The sequence below is a fragment of the Clavelina lepadiformis genome, chromosome 3 (assembly GCF_947623445.1).
Source record: "Clavelina lepadiformis chromosome 3, kaClaLepa1.1, whole genome shotgun sequence".
Lineage (NCBI taxonomy): Eukaryota > Metazoa > Chordata > Ascidiacea > Aplousobranchia > Clavelinidae > Clavelina > Clavelina lepadiformis.
In genome coordinates, this window is record NC_135242.1 from 5265793 (window position 1) to 5285613 (window position 19821).

Sequence of the window (19821 nt, forward strand, 5' to 3'; positions counted from 1 at the left end):
ATTTATTATTTATTATTTTATTATTATTTATTATTTATTTATTATTTTAATTTACTATATTTGAGGATGTTTCATGACAAAGATTATCCTGCTACAGTAATAAACATTTTGTGTTTCGCAATTGATCATTTCAAAACGTTTACATCACAATCATTAACAGAGTTATCTCAAACTATAACCACCATCAAGCAAAGTCGATATAAGGCATCACAACGCCTTTAAGACTAGAACGGCCGGAAAACAAGTTTACCTCTAACGGCCGGTGGTGTCGAAAACGACACCATCCTTAAAAATGTACTTTTTGATTTAATTTAGCGAAAAACTCAAAACTAAATACTTCCGTAATGAATTTAGGATGTATTTTGCTTGTTCAGTAGAAACAAAAACTAACATAGCTACAGCAATTCGACCTTTGATGACGTTGCACACATTTGTAAGAAACGAAAAAAAAACAATATTTATGAGTTGAAACATAAACAATCATTATTCTGATGGTAGGTATCTTAACAAAACGCTAACTATTGCAGAAAAAGCTCATATGTTTCCCACACACAATGTGATAAGTCTTTAGAGTTGACAGCAGGACCCATGTTGATCTATTTACGTCGTGCAGTTTTTGCATTGTGTAAGTTTCCAGTGGCCGTTACCACACACTCCGCAAGTTGACCTGCTGCAGTGACTTCAAACTGTAACTATATAATTTTCCAATTTCTTCCGCACATTTCCTTCGCTTTCCAGATGGTCTTCTCTGCGCTGGGTTCACTTCTCTTTGAACCACCTGCTTCCGCTTCACCGCGTAAGCATCCCTCAACCCCTCCGTAAGCTGGAGTATGAAGCTTCGTCGGCCGATTTTGCTACCGAAATATTTTCTGTGCAGAATCCAGAAATTTAGCTCTACTATGTCCAGTAGTTTTGTCCAAACAGCCAAAGGTCATCGTCTACTTGCTGCATGAGTTGTGTATTTTCTCGCCGTTTGGTCGAAAACGTCCACGCCTACCTTGTTTTATTTTGGCCTACTGTACAGTTTATAGCCTAGCTCTGCTAATAGCGTATGGCATACAATCCATACGTTGCACAAAAACTGTCGTGTGCATTTTACAGTTCGCCTTCGCTGCAAAGCAAAGCGAGTTTGTATTGTGCAAATATACATGGACAAAGTACGTTTAGGATGTCATAAACTCTCCGTAAAAGCTGTATCTAAATGAGATAAACAATCACTTGAAAAGATAAAAACTGGGCTAATCTCAAGTATATGTTAGTTGCAAGTGCAATCGTGCGAAGTAAAAAGATGTTGTAGTCTACTGAACCACTAAAATCATCTTGGTGTCGATTTCGACACCTCGGCCGTTGAAGGTATAACAGGTTGTAAAAAATAAATCGAAAATCAAATTTCGGTAAATGTTACTTATCCATACTCTTTCAAGAAAGTTAGGAAGCTACTGAAAATTTTATATCGTTGCAACTGCTTTTACTAAAAAAAAATATACATCAAAATTCAAAAAGTGTCGATTTCGACACCTCGGCCGTTCTAGTGAGAAACAAACAGAATTGGTTAACTCTTCCCAGTCCCTATGTTTTCATCTTTTTATTCAATCATGCTTTTCAGTTCAAACCTATCAACATCGACATCACATTTACAGTTTTACTTGTTGGCATGATGTAAAAAGTGATCTTTCATGGATCCGATACATTTCGCTATACCATAAGAAATATGCAATGACATAGAGCAACAATCCGCCAGATATATTAAAGCGCTTGTTTTGAATAAGCTTTTCCTTCCATCTTTTTCAAGCGTCCTTCGCAGGGTTTCAGTGTCAATCAAGCAGACAGCTAAAGCAATACAGACTTCCAGCAGCTGTACAATGCTGACCGAAGTGGACGTGCTGACCAAATGGTTTTCAATTCATTTGCCCTGTTCGCTCACTTTACGATTCAAGTGCGACATCTTGGGACCTTGCTTTAGTTGGCATGACAAAGACGCGGGAGATAATAAAATAACACAGCAGGAAATATGCAGGCAAAATTGCGTTTAGGACAATATAACTTCGTGCTACGTTGTAAAATGAGCGAACTTAACCGCAAATGGTTGTTTCACCGCAAGTGGGTCCCACAGCCCGTATAGTTAAAACAGTCGTTTGGATTAGGAGAAATGATGTGTTACTTCGAAGTGAAATTTAGACGAAAAAATAGATTTAGGTTAAGTTTAGTTCACTTTGTTTTGACTTTCAACTTAGATTAACAACATTGTTGCACGTTTTGTAAAACAATTCTTGCACAAGGTAAGACAGGGTACATCAGGTGCAAAAAACCGGCAGTATAGCAATTTTTCAGGCATGTTTTCTGTTTATTTTACTCTATTGTGCATGGATAGGGTAATCAACACTTTCTTTGTATTCCTTTGCAAGTGAAGCAGTTGCTTTTGTATTCATTGAGATGTGTTGGATGACCACGAAATATCATGTCTTAGAACAGGGGGGGTGTCAAACTCAATCGCACCAGGGGTCAAGACTCAAAACTTATTTAACGCTGCGGGCCGTAAGGACAAAACTTGATTGAACGTTTCGTGACACGAGCACATGAATTGGAACAGGCAGCGAAACAACACCGATTTTTTGATGTTTTTGACGAGTTTTGTCAGGGCTATTTTTGATTATTCTTCTCTTACATCATTATGTTTCATTCATCTCTTTGCAAAAGCATTAAAGAATTAACAAACAATAAAGAAAAAAGCAGCCCAGATTACAAGCGTTAGAATAAATCGGTTTATAATTCGGGATTTGTTATAATCCTGTTTCTTGCTTGAAAAAAGTAAGTTATACTGTTCAATGATATCGCGGGCCGGAAATAGTTCAATATATAAAATAGCATTGCGGGCCAAGTTTTATTTTAAGCCGGGCCGGGAGTTTGACACGTATGTCTTAGAACGTAACTCGACAAAAACTCTAACTTTATGTTTTGCAATGTGCAGAGGCAAGTAGTAACCGTTAACAGCGATAAAAAATATGGAGATCACTATTCATGCTCGTAACAGCAAATTTATTCGCGATAGACTTTGACGAGACAAACAACAGTCGAATGTGGCGTTTGATTGAAGTCATTACCCGACAATCGATCCAACCGTCACTCTTGTACGCGCGTAATCGGGCTGGGGCAAAAAAGAACCTTGTTTCCATCAGCCTGACCATTAATGAAAAAACAATCAACAGGCCATTACAAGTATGTGTGATGGTTTGTGTATACGTTGTAATAGCTGGTGTTTTTGAAGATTTGATTCGTTACAGTTACACAGTGTTTCACGTCAATTATTGCAATTTACTTTACTTTTGTAAGTCATTTTGGTCGGGGGGTACAAGCAAATTTTATGAAATCTCAAGGGGTAGCCTACGAATACGGAAAAAGTTTAAGAATCACTGTACTAAAGCTTTACCCGGTAATCTCTACAACTTGTTTACTGAAAAGTGTCTGACAAATTACATTTGATAGCGATCTCTCACTCAGCTGCGTGTCACCATGCCAAATAACTGATCCATCGCACTTTATAATGCTTTGGGACAATAGATGCGACAACAACGTTTTCGTCAAACAAACAACCGTCTCGTAAAAGTTTACTTTCAACGCATCTGACTGCCCTATCTATTCAAACAACAACTCAGCAGTATTGAAGCTCACGCAGCAAAGATGTGCTAGAACATGCTTTGTTTATGCACTGTAAAATGAGTTTGTATTTGTAAAGGAAATCAGATAAATTTCTTTAGTTTTTCTATTCCTGGTGTTTTAATTAACTTTTAGTAGTTTTTACAATGTTCTTACTAAGCGTTAGAGTTAGACCGTAGGGCTAAGCAGAGATATTCGGTTTGCAACAGAGTATTTGCACGGTTGTATTATAACTAAAAATGACTAGTCTAAAAAAATTTCAATCAGTTTTAAATTTCGTATTACTATAGTATACTGTACGTGAAGCGACGCGAGGATAGGAGCTTTTCTTGTGGAAAGAGGAAGTCTCAAGTAAGTTGAGAACAAGTAACTGAACTTTCAACGAGCTTCCGTTTCATTTCTTAACAAAAATAAATTTGTGGTGTTGCGTTAGGAGGATAACATTCTTATGCTTGACATTTGTTGAATTAATTTATATTTAGACTTGTTACTGTAGAACCGACGTCATTCCAACCGCATAACAAATTTTAAACAACGAAAAGTTTGTTTGATAAATTTTCTCTGTGTTAGCCTCGGTAGCGTAGAGTCCTATAATTCTGTCTGTTTGTATTAAATCGTTCAGACGTTTATTTATTTTTCATCATAGTTTGCTTGTTATAGCCTAAAAAATCTTGTACATATGTAACGTTTCAGCGCCCTCATAAATTGAAGAACTAGAGCGAATTTAATCTGGCGCCACGCTTATTCGGCCTGGCATATCTTCGTTTTTCAGATCTGCCCTTTTCACTAAAGCAGTAAAGCACTGCTTCCCGTAGGTATATTGTAGCTTTGGCTTGATTGTAATTAGCCTATTTCAAAACTCAGTTCAGCCAAAGTTCTACAGATCTTATTCATTTTGCTGTTTTCTCAAATTTTATGTTTCTATTTTATGGTTCTGTTTGAGCTACTTGCCAATAGAGAAAAGCGAGGATATCAATTTAAGCGAAATGCGATAGCCTATGTATATATGAAATTAGCTGATATCAGTCGGGAGATTAATGAATCTATGCAGTTAACTAAAACATAATAAACTAAAGGAGTTTTTGGCTATCTTAAATAAAGGGGTACTAGCTAGCTGCTAAACGATGCGTTATCTAGAATTTAAAACTCTCTAAATGATAATGCCAAACAAACAACGTTTTTGAAACTTGCAAATTTGTATCATTTCACACAGACTTGTTTGATTTTTGCAGTTTAGCAAATGAAAGTTTTGTTGTTGTAAAATACTTATGGTGAAAATAGATATGTAACTACGTTTGTCTTATTCGAAGATCTGACTGAAATGGCTCTGAACAAAGACAAGGAAAGCTGCTGTCGAAATCAAAATAACTTCAAGTATTTGAAATTAAAATTGCTGTTTCTTTTTCGTATGATAGGTAAGTTTTAACAATGTATATTCTTTATTAATTTGAAAGCGATGAGATAAAACAATAAAAAAATTTATACTTTAAGGTGGTGTTTGTGGTTATGCCATTTACCAGGCTATATTCCTTAAGCATGTTGGTCTGTCTTCCTATGAGGCTGGGCTCATATTTTCCGTGGAGAAAATTATAGCGGCGGCAGCATCCTTGTGCTTGGGGATGATCTCTGATAAAACAAAGCGTCCAAAGGAAATCCTCATCATAGCATTGCTTTCTGGTTCTGCTATTCTATCCGCACAATTCTTTGTGCTACCACCTAAACCACATAAGGAATTAGGTAAAACTGTAATTACTTAAATTGTAAATATACACAAACAAACTAACGATGTCAGACTGACACTTTGTAGCAGATGCATTGATGTGCTACAATCGCTCCCAGTCCTTTTGTAACGATACTGACATGGAGAACTTGATGGACTACTATATTGATCGGAACCAGGATAATGTGCAGAGATTGAACAAATCAAAAAACTGCCTAAACATTTCATGGAACTTGACCGATTTCTCTGATTGGAAAATAGGCAACAGCGAAAACGTTTCTAGCAGTGCTGATTCTCAGAAAAATTTGCCAAATTTACCTTCTTGTTTATGTAATTCATGCCAACAAAATTATACAAACTTGTCTTTAGCCGACTGTTTTCGAAAGGTAGCTGATGCTAAAAATACTGGCTCAATCTACAAAGAGTTTCCAGCGATGACAAATTATGGTATAGTGTTGTCAAATAATAACAAGACGTGTTATGTTATCTTTGGTTTAACAAAGACGGAGAAAATTACAATTAACTCGTTTGGTTTCACGTTTTGGATAATGTTAGTTTTAGTTAGCTTGTTGGTATTCTCGGTTTCTGGTACTTCTCCAATCATTGACGCAACAATTATAAACGCGCTTGGAGAAGAAGACCGCTGGAGATATGGAAGACAAATCATACTGGGCTGTGCCCTCAGCGGAGCTATGGCTGCCTTTGTTGGCCATCTGAAAGGTTAAGTTATGTGAAGTTAACATGACGAAAATGTATGTGACTGTTATTACTAAAATAGACTTTCATAAATTATTTTTACATAGATTATACACAGGAATCCATTGGTGCACTCCGACATGCAACAACGAATATCAGCTACATTCCTATGTACGCGACAAATATTACGTCATGGATCTGTGCTTCTTGTGTTGCGTATAAGCTCGATATCAAATATGACGGATCTAATCGTGTGAAATTGGCGAAAATTAAGGTAAGCTAGATGGCCTTTATACGTTTTACTTAAATATGATGGATTTCTAATTTGACAGAAATGATTCCCCTTTTAGTTTTTAATTCTATAATTCTGACAAGTAAATAAAATGTCCAACTCCAAAGGCAAATAAAAAATATTGAATTTCTTGCAGGTTGTGTTAAGGAATCCTTTTTTCGTAATTTTTCTTGTGCTTTTGCTCTTTTACGGATTTGCACAAGCTATTTTGGAGTACTATGTATTTTGGTTTGCTGAAATGAAGTTAAATGCATCAACTATGGTACTGGGTTTATCGACATTGGCTGGAGGTCTATCTGATATTCCTGTTCTCTTCTACTCTGGATACGTTATAAAAAGAGTCGGATGTCCAGCAATTTTTTGCGTTACAATGCTGTTATTTTCGGTGAGAATTATAAAGGCGATTTGACGCTGGCTGAGTATGAAATTTATTAAAAACAAATTCATTCCAAAATTTCGTATATCGTTAGATCAGATTTTACCTCTATTCTTTGCTCACTGAAGCATGGATGATTATTCCAATGGACTTGTTTCGAGCAATTACTTACGGCTTGATGTGGCCAGCTGTTTGTAACTACGCAGGAAGCATCAGTCCTCCAGAATTGCGAGCTACGACCATGGCTCTTGTTTACATGTTCTCGTGGAATTTAGGTTTGTTTTTGCTACTGCTTATGACACATCTTCCGTATCAACTGGGGTAAGAAAGTAGGATCCAGGCGTAGCGAGAGTTCCTGAGTTAGAAGTTTGCAACCGGTATCATGTCATCATCATGCTTCATAACTTACAGATACATGTTTCTTGGCTTAAAGCTTTAGTGTACAACGAATAAGGTTAAACTACTTTGTTGCAATTTGTTTGGCCCGTATACAGGAGCGGCAATTGGATCTTTCGCAGGAGGCTATCTTTTGGATCTGTATGGAGGGGAAGGCTTATTCAAAATAAGCTCTTTAATATGTCTGGCGGGATTGTTGTTCTATGTCATTGCATATTTCTTGGTGGCGAAATTTATCGGATCCACGAAAGATCACTTACATCACGAGAACAAGGAAAACGGCAATTGTGATGTCGACGTTGATAAGTTTGAAATGAAAAGCATGATTGAACAAAAAGATGGAAACATAGAGACTGGGATGAATTAACCAAATCTTTTTTTTTCTTATTGAAATGCGTTGCCCTGTAACAACTTTGCTTAAAGATGTTTCGTTCGAGAGATGTTCCAGTCAACAATCGTAAACCTGATAAAATAATGGAAACGTTTTGAAATGATCAATTGCGAAACACAAAATGTTTATTACTGTAGCAGGATAATCCTTGTCATGAAACATCCTCAAAGATCGTTCCAAATTACTGCCGAGTTACAAAATATTTCCATTTACTTCAGCATAACTTGATAAACCAAAATAAAATAGAAAAAGGTGAATTAATTATCAACAATACAATGTAGATAGAGTCCAGATCGAGCTTATTTCTTTTATAAGTGAATCAGACATGTTTCGTACATAAACCATTGTGCTTTTTCAGGAAAATATGAACGAATAAATAGTAGAATTGATCATGCAACAATTATATTATATTTTTGTATAGGAACAGTATTCCTTGCAGAAATCGCTGCACGAAATAAAACGTGAAGTTTAAAGGTTAAAGACAAAGATAAAAACGCAAGGCTTGACAACAAACTTACTAACTGATGGCGCAAACTGCGAAGGCATTGTTAAGAAATTAAACGAGTTGTAATGGTGACAGACACAACATACCGTAAGCCGTAAGGTGTATAATGAGTTGCAATGAAAGGATAATTATGCAGAGAAGTCAAAAGACAGTCGTTTTAATAAGACAGCGCATTAATTGAAAATTAAAGAAAACTTCATGCCAATATCTTGAAAGTGACGTAGCCTAATGAGTGAGGATTGTTGGGACTAGAAACAACATAGTCAAACATAATGTAATAAAAGTTTAATATTATTGTAATGGTTAGCATCTATTCAACTTTGTTCTTAATCTTATCGAGCATTGTCCCATTTTGTCATTTTGTCATTTTGTCATCCACACGGCTTCAATTCAAAATTTATTGCAATGATTGAACTGCAATGCTATTGAACTTAGAGTTATGTTTTAGTTTGTTATCTCAAAGCGATTGTTGACATGGTCAAACACATCTGTTTTCAGCAACATTAACTGGTTCATTCGGGCATTATATATTTTAAATACGCCACGTTGTTATTGATTATGTACCTGATGTCGAAATAAGACAGAATAGTAGCAAGAAAACTAATATCATTTACTTTTTGAACCCTACCATTTTTGAAGAGTTTGACGAAACCGTATTCATATTTTATTTTAATCGCACAAAATGCAAATTCTTTGCAACATCTTTTTTATGGATGAAACAAGATTGGTAGAAAAAAACACTATCATAAGACACTTATTAAACCGATGATGTATAACTATAAGTTTATATAAGTTAGTTTATAAGTGTATATAATAAGATTGACGAAACCGTATAGATATTACCTTTTAATCGCACGAAGTAGGCCTATACACGGATTTTTTTCTGTACAACGTTATATGCATTAAATCAAAAATTTCGGTGTAAAAAAGAAAAACGCTAAAGTAAGACACTTATAAAACTGATGATGATATCATCTAAACTAGAGCAAGCAAAACTACTTTGTAAAACAGGTCGTCAATGTGGAGCAAGAAATCTGCACGATAGACCTACATGCGTTTCTAAATATATGATACAGTATAGACTAATACAAAAATAAGCATTCATTTAACCAAATTCTTTTTAAATAAAATTCTTAAAAACAAACAATTTACACAATTCCATCAAATTAAAGCTTAATCATTAAATATTATTCGGTTTAAAATGAGGGCGGGCATTTAACCTGTCGCATGATGTCGATGATTTCATACGTTGTGCAAGACTTAAGTTATTCAGTCATCAGCGTAGCCTATACTGTTATGAACTTTCAAAACACTGCGACTATTTGTCATATTTTGTGCCACTGATATATCTTCAATAACACTGTAGACTACAATGTACATTACGGTAAACAAAAAAACGATTAATTTTCAGTAATATAATACTCTGAGATATAATTTGCACACAAATCCAATTTTTTTAAATAAAGCAATAAAAATAAATTGATATTAAAAAGGTTAAATATTAATAAAAAAAGGCCAACATGGTCGGTGCATAATAAATGTCGGTTGGGTAGCCGAGTGATTCGAGCGCTGGCCTCGCAATAACTGCGGCTCAATGTGTGTACGATATACAGTGGCGGCATATACCGTTGTAATGACCTTAGGCAGGGCGTTAACGACAATTGTTTCTATTTAGTGGACTTGGTGGACAGTTCTAAATTCGGGCGACACTATAGAAAAATCAAAAAAAACAAAATAAAAATGTTTGACGATCAGAACTTACACAAAATCGATATCTATAGACTTGTTATCACAAATACTATAAACCAATTGTTGTAGGCTTATACAAGTTCTTTACGTATGACACTAGAGTACTGTAGAATAGCAGAAGACTCCCCAGTTTCAAGGTTAACCTAGAAATATAAAATTTTATGCTTCCTCAAATAACTTCAGCAATGATTCGCAGTCGTTTGCTGATATCATGAAAACGACCTTATTTCTGGCTGTCGATGAAATCACGAATGCCCTCTTTTCTAATTAGGAGAGCAAACCAGGATGTACGTTAACAAAATGCATAACAAGTGTTATATCTATCAAATCGTTTGGCCCAAATTGAAAATGATGAGTAAACTTTCTTCATTTATAGGACACATTTACAGTGAGGATTACGTTTTTATAACTCTTTGGGTTTTCGTAAAGACTTGCTTTCATCAACTACTTGAATCAGTTTTCAGTGACTATCGTTTTGAAATAATAGACTGCACAGCAGTGAAGCAGTGCACAGGACAAGTATAATTATTAAGTTTATTACTGTCAGCAAGATGAACGACATCCGAGCAACTGTAGTGTTATCAGTACTTTTGCTTTACGTTTCTACTTACTCAACTGGTAAGTGATTTTAAAAACACGGTACACCGGTTATATAATTTCTGCACCGACATTAGAGAAATTAAGAGGAACTGCTTATCTTATATAGGCCTAGATAAGTTGTGGAAATACTGGTGGTTGTGATATCGTTTAAAAATCTGATGTTATACGCAGGTAAAACACTTCCAAACCGAGACGTCTGTAACGCTTTATACGAGGCAGTGATGTCCGAAAAGAGAGATGGGAGTAAGACACCGAGCCCGATTGACGTCAACTACTGCTTAAGTAAGAAAAGTTTCTTGCTTCTTTTCACAGCAAAACGCTTTGTACTGACTGCAAGTTAAACCATAGTTTGCCTTAAACAAAGTTGCTACTACCATCACCAATATTGTAACTATGTCTGTAAAATGTGATTTGACGCACCGATATTAGAGAAATTAGTAAAAACTTCTAGTGATTATTAAACGATAGTTTGCGTTAAACCAAAGTGTTGTAACTATTATTTCACAGATGATGTACAAGGCGCCGATACAGATTGCCCGATTGATGCATCGTCTTGCTCCAATAACTGCTCATTTCTTGGATATGAAACGGATAAATCTGGATGTGTAATTAGTTGCGACTGCAGCTCAAGCGGTCTTTATGAAGAGGACATTAAATACGATCTTATTGATGTAATTTATCTTAAACAAGTAAGTAACGCATTATTTTCAAGGAAATGCCTTCGCTTATTACAACAACAATTTATTACAACAAGGCCTTTACAACTAAGCTTAATCGGCAAAAAAGTGGCTTCAAAATAGGATATTTTGTAATAGGCAAAAATCGTTTGTTAGTTTTGCAAGAAAATGTGCTAATACATTATATAAGCAATAACATACTGTCTTCAGGCCTATGAAGCACGTTATGAAGACATTGCACATGGACCAAAGATGAATATGACCATATGGAATGGAGTAAGAATTAAAAGCCGCGTCAAGATTCCTTATGTTTTTGACGACAGTTTGTGTACGTGTTTCAAAAATAGTTTTAACAAGAGCATCGGTAAATGTAACATTTTAAAGGTTTTTTGATCGTTCTTTTAAACATCTTACCGTTTATACCTTATAGCTGCCAAAGGCAAAACAGCAATATCCAACGCATTTTCGAGGTTTTCTAAGAAAACTTGCATTGACTTCGTACCACATACCGATGAAAAAGATTATATCGAGTTTTTATCTGAGGGTGGTTGTTGGTAAGCGTAATAATTGATGTTGTCAAGTCTACAACATACATATATATACATATAAGTTTACAATGTAGACGTATATGCCTTTTACAACAATAACTGTTTGTGCCGTTCTTAGTCAATCGTAGATGCTTACAAAAAACTTTTAATCAGGTCATACGTTGGTTGTAGAGGTGGAAAGCAACCGATCTCCATTGGTTTTGGATGCGAATGGGACGGTGTTGTACAGCATGAAATTATGCATGCTTTGGGGTTCTGGCATGAACAATCTAGACCCGATAGAGATCAGTATGTCACTATTGTAAAAGAAAACATCCGTGCAGGTATTTGAACTTGAAATTTAATGTCATTCCTTTTGGCTATAAAACGGTATTTGTTTAAAATGTTAATAATTTACTTTCAGGAAAAGAAAATAACTTCAACACAAGAACGTTTATCGATTCTCTTGGGTCAGCTTATGACACAAGCTCTCTCATGCACTATAGTGGTTATGCTTTCAGCTCAAATAACCTTCCAACCATCCTTGATAAATCAACAAACAAACCAGTTCGATCGCAAAGAAAGAAATTTGCAAATACCGACGTGGAACAAATCAATGCTTTGTACGAATGTCGTACAAAAGTATCGACCACTTCAACAACAACTCATTTACCATGTATAAACATTCATGTCTTATTACGCAAAAGTGAACAGAATAGCTTGCAATTAAAAAAACTGAATCAATTTTAATAGGTTTGGTAATGTAAATAAATTTTGAAATGAAGCTGTGTGGAGCGAATGGAAAGAATGGAGTATCTGTTCGGTAACATGCGGAGGTGGCATTCAAACTCGTCTTCGTCAATGTGTTAGTAGAAGTGATGAAGCGATTGAATGTCCTGGATCACCAGCCGAGGAAAGAGCTTGTCAAACCACTCCATGCATTACCACAACTATGATACCTGGGAATGGTACCTGGGGCCCATGGTCTAATTGGTTTCCATGTTCAAAATCATGCGGCAACGGATATCAATGGAGGTATAAGTATCAGTCGTGTTTTTTTTGCAATATTTCATTTGTTTACCAGAGACAAAGAAGGCTTTACTGTGTAATAGCAATACTTTGATGTTAATCAGATTTCGTGAATGTTCCGGCGCTGTGGATAGTGGCAATTGTGATGATGCTATGTGGTCGGGACAAGCATGCAACACTCAAAGCTGCAACGTAATACCAGGTAGTGTGTCATATACACAGTATATTTAAATCACTTCTAGAATTTCCTGCTTTTTCGTGAAATCACCAGGCACTGAAAGCATGGTTTAATTCAATTGTACATTCCAACCTGTAATTCTATATGCCTAATCAATATACAAGTATACATGTTGAATGTTGTCAAATCAGTTTCAATTTTATATGCTTATATGCTTTTGCCAGAAACAATAGCTCTATTTTATGGAGCTGTGTGGAGCTCCAATAAATGGTTTTGTGACTTTGGTCGTGTTGTTACGGGAGATTTCAACGGGGATGGAAAAGAAGACTTATTGTGTTATTACCCCGATAACTTCATGTAAGAAAATTGAAATGCTTCAAAGTTTTAACGTGTTTATAAGAAATGTTTCTCAAAATTGAAGTTGAAGGTATATTTGATTTTATCCTTCTACATCTGAACGAGTTCGTCATAATTGATTTTCATTTGGTTCTAAGCATTATGTGTGAAAATAATTCACTTAAGTAAAAGTCGGTTAAGGTTGATATTGAGTTGGTTACACTTGGCTGAAATTGTTAAATTTTAACTACCTGCAGGCGTCTTAAGTTTGGTGTTGAAAAGGGCGAGTATTCAATAATCAACTGGCAAGATTTTAGTAAATTGTGTGATACTTTTACGGAAGAACTTCGACACATTTTGGTTGGTGATCTCAATAACGATGGACTCGATGATCTGTTGTGTCATGAAAAACAAAGCGGGTATTTATTTTTAAATATAAGTAGTTGCTGAGCTTTTGTATTTGAACGTTTTTTTAATTAACGTTTGTCTTGTTTATTAGGTTATGGTTGGTAGGAAAGTTGTAACATTGCACCTTGCTTTATCCAATTAACACAATTAATTAAAACTTTATAACAAATGTATTTTAGAAAAATGCAAGTTCTTTTCTATAACCGAGACATTCATTTCGGTAGCAAAAAAATTGATTGGGAAGGAAACGCTCCAAAATTTTGCAACGCAGAAGATGACATTCTTTACTGCGCCGACGCAAATGGCGATTCTTTAAGTGACCTCATTTGCAAAAATAGTAGTGGCTACATATCCGTCATGCTAAATAAATTTGAATAATTAGCAACGGAAAGAGACGTCTTCGTTTTTTTACTGTGACTTCAGTATTAAAATTGTGCATGCGGCATTCATGATATATTTGCCCACTTGCCATTCAGACAATAATGTGTTCGGACTTATATTAATAAATTTTCTGTAGCAAAATGTTTTGCTGCAAGTCCGCAATCAACTTCAGCGAAAGCAGAAAGGAAATTTAATTTCTATTAGACTACTGCATTTGTCATGGCAATGAAAACAAACAAGCAACATCCGGTTGAAGCATTTCAAGCAAAAATATTCATGTGATCTTTTTGGTAATGCCTTACTTTAAGTGCACGTGGTAGCCTAAGACATATAATAAGCAAAGGCCATCGAGTCTTGTAGTCCATATCAAGCAAGTGGTAAAAGATATTGCAATAAATATAACCTAAGTAAGTTTTAGTATCGAAACAAGCATAATCTTTATACGTATAGAAACAGTTAATTGGTCTGTTAGGCTTACTAATAGCTAGTTAACACTAAATGACAAGCCGTACACATTCAATATTGATAACTCTCCGTTTCACCCTGTTCAGAACCTCCTGCACCGAACCCGGCCACGTAGCAAGGATTATGGCCGTATGGTTTGCCTTCGTGTTCTACGTGGCACTTGATGTCATAACAAAATATCTATAAAAGGTAGTATGCCTACACTTTAAACATACTTTGCCATATTGGCCCAGGCTGCAGAACCAGCTCTATTGGTTATGAAACCGCCTCCCTTATTCTGGCTTCGGGCTCAGGTCACTGTGCACATTAAAATTTTGCTTCCGCACACCGAAGATCTTAGCGAAAACTGCCATAACCTGCAGTGCGCCTTGTTTAGGCTACAGCTGTGTAATAATATGCATATACAAAACAATAATTTGATCTTCTGTAGGTTATTTTGTAAATTAATTGGCTGTGTACTCAATACTTTCAGAACCTTTTCGTATGATTAATTTATTTATTCGTGAATATACAAATCTATAGATTTAGGTAAATTAGAGCATCATTTAAATATAATACAGTACCATAAGGCAAAAACAAGTTTAAATATAAAGGCAAGAAAGCAACGTTAGGAAACTAAACATCAACATCATAATCGGATTGTTTGAGGCATTCTGTATTCCAATTCATTCCACTTTCATTAAAAACAATCGACCATATATATGGAATAAAAAAGTCTTTAGATGATTCTTCTTCTACATAATGAAACTTCATACTGGAAACTTTTTGCGATTCAAATTCAGGCATGTGCTTGGCAGAATCACTAATTATGATTTGAATTTGACTGACAGTCATAGGTTGTGACAACAGGTTTTGCTCTTCAAGTTTTAACAGAAAAAAGGCCACAATTTTGTCAATGACTAACATGTCATCTTTGAACATTACATACTCTCTTAACATTGTAAAGACATGGCTTTGCTGTAGCATGGCATAAATAAAGTTTTCATTATGAAGAAGTATTTCTTTAGTTAGGCAAAAACTAATTACTTCCAAAAGCAATTTTATAACTTCCTCTAAGGTTTGCTTCTGTGCAGTTGAAGGGCCTGGATGATCAGAATCAAGCGAGTGGTGGTCAGGAAGCATCAACGACGCATTGCAACGATCATACTGTTTCATTAAGTATGTCAGCAATTCAAATATTTTCTGAGCAGGATAAACACCAATATTTCGAAAGTGTTGTGACATATTGGCTAAAGCAGCAAGACAATTCGTATTCAAGTAACCGTCAAAGTGTTGACGCATGTTTAGATATAAAAGCCGTGTAATAACTGAAACAATTACATCACCCAAACTCACATTTGTAAGGTGTCTGTCTGTATACCATGGAACCGACTGAAGTTTAATAGTATGAACACTTTTGTTAAAGTCGGCATCTTCAGTAAATATTAACAAAACAATTAATGACATATATACATGATTTGATACTTTCGATGAAGCTGAATGAATTATTTTCAAAATAGGCAGAACTAGATCATCAATTTCAGTTTTCGAGAGAATAAATGCTTGTATACTTTGATTGCACTGCATCAAGTAATAGAGCAGCAAGGTGCCACATCCACACTCTTCTGCAATTGTAGTGCACAGAGTAGAATATAATCTTGAAAAATCAACAAAAAATGAACTCTGTTGACTTTGTGATGTTGGCGTATAGCAAATTATAGATAAAGCAGTTTTAAATACATTGCCATTAATCTGCTTACTACCTTCATCTTTATCTCCATAATTCATTAATATTAGTATGATAAGACTACTGAGATGGCTAAGTGATGTAGCCCTTTGTGTGGGCTTACATTCCTTCTCAAATGATTTGTTACCCGTGAACAACGATGAAAGTTTAGATATTGTTGGCATTAGATCAGCAGAATGTTCCTTACTGGGTTTTTCTGATGAAATCAAGCAACTCGTGTTAGTTACTTGTTTAACAAAGTTGCCCATAAGTCTATGAATGAAAGCATTTGCTTCATCTGCACTAACATCATGAATAAAAACATCATATATGGGCTGGACTGGAGATGATAAAAATACCTGACAAGAGAGTAAAACAAGTATACAGTTAAGTGTTTCCAAGTGTAAAGCATAAGTGAGTGTAGACAGTGGAATATCAATGACAATATCCAATAGACGGTGGATAAAATTATTCAAATGGTCAATTTCCGCTCTTTTGTCAAGCTGGCAAATAACAGGATTATCAGAATGTGTACATTTGAACAGGTCAACGAGTTTCTCTTCGGCCATGTTTTCCAGCAAAGACAAACACACGTTGCGTAAAATGCACAGCGCATTTGTAGTTTGCCAAATGTACATAACGTTATCGCACTCCACTGATGTTGCAAGTTCTGAGCACCTCGACAAAAATACTTTAACTAAAGTTATAAAGTTTTTAGAAACATCAGCATTCATAATTAACGACTCACAGAACGTCTTCATGACCTCATTTTGTTGGAGTTTACTGATTACAGCTGCAGTGTCTGGCAAAGAATTTGAGAATAACTGATTCCAAAATGGATCATTTTCAGATATACTTTCTCTTCCCGCAAGCTTGTGTAGATATGTAGTAACAAGTGAATAGTCTGGAACACTTTGAACTGTACCCATCAGATCCCCTTGGCTTTTAAAGCATGAAGTGGTAAAATTTAAACCCAATAGTTAGTTTGAAAATCTTGAAGATAAGGTGGGTAAATAAATAAGATGTTATTAAAATTTGCCTCACAAATTCATGGTTAAATTGAAAAGAATCTGGTGAGGAAAAGGATAGTCATTAGTCAAATATTGTGCAATTCAACAAAAAATGGTTACCATATTCACTTCATTAAATTGTGCAAATGATTATATGGCACACGAAATGATTCAAAAAATGGAGACCGTAAAAATGTGTTCAAAAAATAGAATACAGTGTAGCTACGGTGGCTGTTTCTTAACTTTTTTGGGTTTAATTACCATATTTAAATGTTGTTTTTAAAACTATTCACCTCTTTGCAAGTAAAACTCGCTTAAGCTTCTGTTCACACTATTGTCCAAAAGTTACGCAGCGTGTGATTTTACCGAAGCCAATGCACCCAGATTTCAGCTCGGGCAACTTAATTCAGCTGAAAGTCAACTAGGCACCCAGTTTTTGTAGTCATATCAAAAACAGTTGCTTTATTTAAAGCCTGATTTTGCAGTGCAACTACTAAACAATGTCTCATGACCGCTGACTGGGCATTGCCATTGTTAATCGATATCTCTGCAGATTGCACACAGCTACATAAAGTTTAATGAAAGCAGAGGGTAAACAAAAACTAACTTCCATAACAACATAGACCTTTTTCTAGGGCTCTAGGCCAAAGCAGTGTGTTTCTAAGCATGAATCATTAGGTCAAGCCACAAACAGGAATAACAGCACAAATCCAAATCAAGTTGAACCATTTCAATTATATCGGCATCATAAACATCATCTTATCACATCACCTACTCATCTTAACTGCCCAGACTCCAGAGTTTGGCATACCAGCACTCAATACCGCTTTTCATGAGCTTCAGTACCGCACTTAAGGTGCGTTACTCGACACTTAATGACATGGACAGAACTTCTGTGCACTCAACTTTCAATTGATTCAAAGTTTGAAAAAAACTAAGTTTCAAGCTAGGCCTATGTACATTACTCATTACTGTGTAATTTCGCCTGAGCATTTTTGAGCAGCGCACTTGTCATTTTTAATTGTTTGGTGCACCCAAGATCTGGCCGAAAAAAGCCATACTCAGCAGTCCTTGGACTATTTAAGGCTACTAGTAACTTTCAAGGTTATCGCCTACACTTTGGCGACAGTTAACAAATTTTAACAGACCGCGGCTTTTAACGAATATCTGCTAGCTTTCTGCTGTAGTTGCAGAAGTATAAATTTTGATAGACCGTTTCGGTCCGCCAAACCACAACACAAGTCACAACTTTAAATTTGAAGACCACTTCGACTTCGTAAGAACCGAAAAATCGTTAGAAAAAGTAAGGGGAATTCCAACCAAATAGCCTTTGTGGCGTAAACCAGTCGCCACTTAAATATGCCACCAAATTATAATGTTCATTTATAGCGTAATATTTGTATTGCATCGTTGCATTGTTTATTTTTCACCATTAACTGTGCAGAGCAAAAGTTTGGATACCAACCGTTGTAGTTATAGCACAATAATACACATGCTCAAGAACAATTAACGAGCAGGAAAAAGTAGCAAAGCCCAAGGGCTAACAACATGCAAGATAGAAATAACAGAATTGTGCTATAAGACATTAGGTTAGCATGGGCCATGCTGCATGGCCACCAAATCCACAAATAATTCCTAAGTTTAACGAATTTAAGGCCAAAATAACACAAACAACAAAACAACTACACTGTTGGAAGATGTAGAGAACATGTTCTTTAACATTAAAAACTCGTATATTAATAGCCGAAATAAATATATGAAGTGACATGGTTTGATTAAAATGACAATAAATATCTTAAGTGCACAACAAATGGATGGCTAAAGAAAACCGCACAAAAGAAACTCAATCCTAGGGACCGGAATCCCATTTCTGTAGTCAAGAGAAGACACACTATTGAGGCCAACAAGTGCACTAAAAGATAGACAGTACGAACCTAATAAAAAGTATAATAATGTCATTAGGAAACCATGCCTCTACATTCCCTTCAACTGCGGTATTTGTGATGAATAGTGGATACGCCGGCAATGGCGTATACACACCAGCAATTACGATAACTATGCTAGTATAATATATTACAATACACAATGACAGAAAAAAAAGCAATGTCTCAAGTCAATTTTCCCAAAGAACATCTTGTAAGAGATATTTGATCTAGAATGACCACAAACAACAATGAGGAAGACCCGATACGATAATCATTAAATTTGAATTATGATAGTAAAAATGCCGTGCCAGCTTGTGAAGATAAATGTTTTCATCCCAACTGAATTCTGTGCAACCCCTAATAATGAGATCTAACAAAAAAGCAAAGAAAAACTAGGCAGTCAAAGTTCGAAATAAGTTTGCTAACCTGTATATAAATGCTATATTAGATTATACAAACAATGTGAAATAAGTTAAAGAAATAGAAAAAAAGCTAATGGTTGTAGTTATTGGTGGCATTTTAAAGCACATGCAAATCTATAATAATCTTTTCTCTCCTTTGCTGGTTCAGGCAAAACATACAAAAATTAACACCAATAAATTAGGGGCAGATTAATACTGGCCGGGCCCATGACTTAATTTGAGTCAGGGGCGCCTTTGCCGTGAAATAAGAGAAAATGCCCGATGTTAAATTTTCTTAATGAACAGACTCAGACGTACTGTTTAATAATAATAATTTAACACCAGAATTAAATCGCATCTGTTGTAAATACCCGTTTTCCAACGAATTATGGGGGCCTGG

The 19821-nt window shown here is 35.5% G+C and overlaps 3 protein-coding genes across 6 annotated transcripts; 2 read left to right on the forward strand and 1 right to left on the reverse strand.

Annotated features, from left to right (window-relative positions):
• Positions 1-3828: 3828 nt before the first annotated feature.
• LOC143449370 (uncharacterized) lies at positions 3829-8603 on the forward strand. 4 transcript variants are annotated; one of them, XM_076949540.1, is made up of 8 exons: positions 3829-4005; positions 4965-5069; positions 5146-5391; positions 5462-6094; positions 6178-6344; positions 6499-6747; positions 6833-7013; positions 7233-8595. In XM_076949540.1, exons 2-8 carry the CDS (start codon positions 4976-4978, stop codon positions 7499-7501), a joined length of 1839 nt encoding a protein of 612 aa, XP_076805655.1. In that variant the 5' UTR covers positions 3829-4005; positions 4965-4975; the 3' UTR covers positions 7502-8595. The 4 variants fall into 4 exon arrangements, with proteins under 4 accessions (XP_076805655.1, XP_076805656.1, XP_076805654.1 ...); XM_076949541.1 differs by lacking the exon at positions 3829-4005 and having other exon boundaries at positions 4858-5069; positions 5465-6094; positions 7233-8603; XM_076949539.1 differs by lacking the exon at positions 3829-4005 and having other exon boundaries at positions 4858-5069; positions 7233-8593.
• A 1552-nt stretch (positions 8604-10155) lies between these two features.
• On the forward strand, positions 10156-14056 carry LOC143449371 (uncharacterized). The gene is made up of 12 exons (XM_076949543.1): positions 10156-10397; positions 10551-10661; positions 10887-11068; positions 11267-11384; positions 11487-11610; positions 11758-11927; positions 12008-12259; positions 12369-12618; positions 12717-12814; positions 13015-13147; positions 13384-13545; positions 13714-14056. Exons 1-12 carry the CDS (start codon positions 10331-10333, stop codon positions 13910-13912), a joined length of 1866 nt encoding a protein of 621 aa, XP_076805658.1. The 5' UTR covers positions 10156-10330; the 3' UTR covers positions 13913-14056.
• A 787-nt stretch (positions 14057-14843) lies between these two features.
• Positions 14844-18304, reverse strand: LOC143449372 (dymeclin-like). Its single transcript, XM_076949544.1, has one exon. It carries the CDS (start codon positions 17012-17014, stop codon positions 14996-14998), a length of 2019 nt encoding a protein of 672 aa, XP_076805659.1. The 5' UTR covers positions 17015-18304; the 3' UTR covers positions 14844-14995.
• Between the last annotated feature and the right edge of the window lie 1517 nt (positions 18305-19821).

What these genes read in the sequence shown, in the direction of transcription:
- LOC143449371 (XM_076949543.1), top strand. Translation starts at nt 10,331, where the DNA reads ATGAACGACATCCGAGCAACTGTAGTGTTATCAGTACTTTTGCTTTAC. An exon ending in ATGTAATTTATCTTAAACAA is followed by an intron (nt 11,069 to 11,266) that starts GTAAGTAACGCA and finishes TACTGTCTTCAG; the next exon opens with GCCTATGAAGCACGTTATGA. An exon ending in TTATCTGAGGGTGGTTGTTG is followed by an intron (nt 11,611 to 11,757) that starts GTAAGCGTAATA and finishes ACTTTTAATCAG; the next exon opens with GTCATACGTTGGTTGTAGAG.
- LOC143449370 (XM_076949540.1), top strand. Translation starts at nt 4,976, where the DNA reads ATGGCTCTGAACAAAGACAAGGAAAGCTGCTGTCGAAATCAAAATAAC. An exon ending in TGAAATTGGCGAAAATTAAG is followed by an intron (nt 6,345 to 6,498) that starts GTAAGCTAGATG and finishes AATTTCTTGCAG; the next exon opens with GTTGTGTTAAGGAATCCTTT. An exon ending in TTACAATGCTGTTATTTTCG is followed by an intron (nt 6,748 to 6,832) that starts GTGAGAATTATA and finishes GTATATCGTTAG; the next exon opens with ATCAGATTTTACCTCTATTC.
- LOC143449372 (XM_076949544.1), bottom strand. Translation starts at nt 17,014, where the DNA reads ATGGGTACAGTTCAAAGTGTTCCAGACTATTCACTTGTTACTACATAT.